The 3,146-nt window shown below is 42.1% G+C and overlaps 1 protein-coding gene across 1 annotated transcript in view; it reads left to right on the top strand.

Annotated features, from left to right (window-relative positions):
• Positions 1-481: 481 nt before the first annotated feature.
• The window catches only part of LOC100549000 (transcription factor E2F3-like), a gene marked incomplete at its 5' end in the record, with an annotated part of 12,828 nt that continues 10,163 nt past the window's right edge, over positions 482-3,146 (top strand). Inside the window, 1 exon segment of the mRNA XM_031552772.1 lies at positions 482-605. Within this exon segment, the coding sequence (XP_031408632.1) occupies positions 482-605 (124 nt within the window).

Here is a 3,146-nt window from a genome sequence, read left to right as displayed (position 1 = left end):
GATTGAATGTTGATAATACTGGAACTTTCTGGTCTTCTCAAAGCCGTCCTTTCAAATGGCGAAGGGAGAATTTAACTTGCACTACTGCTACCAATGCTCAAACTTACATGGATTCAATATGGATATTATACAGCTATGATCCTTTTCAGTAGGAAAGTAGCTTTGTGTGTGTCTGTATTTGTGTACTTAAGAGACTGGCTTTAGCTTTCTTAACTGAAATGTTTTCAACTTGGGTGAAAATTTCACAAACGTTTTCAAATTTAAAGATCTGTTGAATTATTTGAATAAAACCATTGGTCTCTCCTTTGACAGTGAAATATTTAGTACACCTAGGGATTACAGTAAATAGACACATGTCCTTATGATGAATGTGGGGTTAAAGCCTATACCTACAGATGCTGTGAAGTCTGCCTTTCCCATTCTGCCAGTATTGTGTTTGATGAAATGAAATGCTCTTATTAACACTTCTTGGTTTGTTTGTTTGTTTGAATAGGCAAAACGAAGGCTGGAGCTGGGAGAAAGTGGCCACCAGTATCTTGCTGAAGGACTAAAGACTCCAAAGGGGAAAGGAAGAGCTGCAACAAGAAGTCCAGATAGTCCAAAAAGTAAGGGAATTGTGATATGCTTTGCGGGACAGTTTTTTTATTTTCCTAGCTTGAGATCAGATTGAAATAGTACACATGCTGCATTGCCAAGTCAATGATAGAATCATAGTATATCCCATGAGGAAGTGAACCCCGAGGATCATAGTGTCCAACTCCTGGCTCCATGTGGGACCACCCAAAATTCAAGCCCTCTTTCTGAGAGTATTGTCCAAATGCTTTGGGTCCATGATCCTGGGGAGCCTGTTCTAGGGACTAACCACCCTGTCAGTGAAGAATCTTTTCCTAACACCAGTCCTGACCCTCCCCTAACACAGCCCCATGCCTTCCCTCAGGTCCTGTCGCTGCCACCAGAGAGCAGAGCTCAACGCTGTCCCTCCTCTCCACTCGTGAGGAGCTGCAGGCCTCCATGAGCCTCCCTCAGCTCCTCTGCTCTGGGCTGAACAAGACAAGGGACCTCAGCCACTCCTTTTATGTCTTGCCCTCCAGACCTTTCACCATCTTTGTATGATCACCTCCTTTGGATGATCTCTAGTAGCTTTATGTCCCTTTTACCTTCTGGCACCCACAGCTGCATAAAGTGCTCAAGTGAGGCTGCACAGCATGTGGGACAGCCCTTTCCCTTGCCCGGTGGCAGTGCTGGGCCTGATGCATCCCACGGTCCAGTTGTCCCTCTGGGCTCCCAAGGCACACTGCTGACTCACATTCAAAGTTAGAATAGTATATTTATTGCTGAACTCACCTGGATGCAGGTGTACCAAATTCAACCATGCAGCCAGCCAGTGCACCATGTGGTTGCAGTCTGTCCCACTGCAGGCTGCCCTGGAGTCCTCTTCAGCCAAGATGTTCTTGTATTTGGGGGTTCCTGTGAGAAATGGATGCTGAAGAATACAAATATTATGGTGGCTTTAAATGCACTTATGTGGTAGAGCTAATAAAGCTGGCCTCCTCTTCCTCTGCTAACACGCAGTAGCTGCTTGGCAGGGCTTTTTTTTCCAGGCAGGGACTTGCAAAGAGCAGTAGCTATGCTTCAATCGTGTGACACTCTAAATGCTTTTTGTGTAGTTTGAATTGTCTTCTGTCTCTGCTATATGACTAGATTATTGCTGTCACTGTTTAGGTGCTGCAAATATTGATTTTTTTTACATTGCTACTGCCTCAGGAAGTAGGTTTTCTGCAGCAGGAACTGGAGAACGTAGCTTTGCCACTTGTTTTGAGGATTTCAGGAGGAGAATTGCCGAGTGTTTGCAGAGGAAGGAGTATGCAGTAGAATTGGGGAAAGGCAGACATTGGGGCAGCAAGGTGGTGTTTGAAGGGAAAAAGATACAAAGAGGTACCTGCTTGCCTTTCCTTCCTAAATGCTTGTTTTTATTGGGACAGAGAAAGAATGTGAAATTATCTGAAAATATGGGCTTTAAGAAGAGACTTTAAACAACAGTTGTTTTAATTAAACCAAGCTTCATTAAGCTACATGAAGTCTGTTTTTAAATTGAAATGTATTCTCACACAAGTTCAATACCATTCAGAGCACAGGATTCTGTTGCAGTGTTGATAAGTCTGTACAGAGGACTTCCTTGCTGGAACGCCTTCCAATTGAGGTGGTGGTCGTGTCGCCTGTTGCTCTTCCCATGCTGATCCTCTTATTTTTTCCCAACCCCCAAATATAAATAACAAATAAACAGAAACAACTCCTCATTTGGCTCTAAATATACATGGTCACCTAACTGAAATGAATGTTCCCGTTTTTCAGTGCAGACAAGCCCTGACTACCAAAGAATAAGATACAACAGGTTTTCTTTGCCAGCCGACAATCAATTGGTTTTCATTGAAAAGCTACCATATTCTTTAATATGGTAGCCTAAAGTTTTGCATTTAAGTAGGAGGTCAGTTTAGACTGACTTTCACAAGTAAGTGTGGGACCTGAACCTTGAAAACATGATAGTGGCCACCGGATCTGCCAAAGATCCATCCTGTGCAAAACTTCACCTAACCTACTGCAAATGAAAGGTTTCAGAGGTACAGCAACTGTTTTGGTAACGATGATGATCTTCCCATGGGGAAGATTTCAACCCAGCAGACTTCTAATAGCAGTTGTCTTATTTCCCTTGACAGAAAAGCCCTGAATGTTTAGAATTGATTTTTTTTCTGATCTATATATTTAAACTCTTAAAAGCTCATCTATTAAACATATTGATGTTACGTTTGCATGTGAAAATAGAGAATCGTAAGGTTGAAACTATTTGCAGACTTTTTACTGACTAGAAGTGGATACTGTTGCCTCGTTTGAACATTGGTTCTGGAGAAATGATTATAAATTTCATCTCACGTCTATCTCATCTAATTCACTTGAGCTTTTTGTAAATCATGAAGACCGGCACGGATGGAATCTGTCATCTTGTTCTCCCACTGAAGTACACCTAAGTCTTGTTCAATTGCATGAGAAGCACTTATCTTACAAGAGGAAAAAATCAAACCCTGATGAAAGCTGGCTATCAGCCTGATGAAAAAGAGTGATTGGGTGGTGTTTTTTTTTTGTTTTTTTTT

The sequence above is a fragment of the Meleagris gallopavo genome, chromosome 3 (assembly GCF_000146605.3).
Source record: "Meleagris gallopavo isolate NT-WF06-2002-E0010 breed Aviagen turkey brand Nicholas breeding stock chromosome 3, Turkey_5.1, whole genome shotgun sequence".
NCBI lineage: Eukaryota > Metazoa > Chordata > Aves > Galliformes > Phasianidae > Meleagris > Meleagris gallopavo.
The sequence above is the reverse complement of the archived record's forward strand: the minus strand, read 5'-3'. Positions and strand labels throughout refer to the sequence as shown.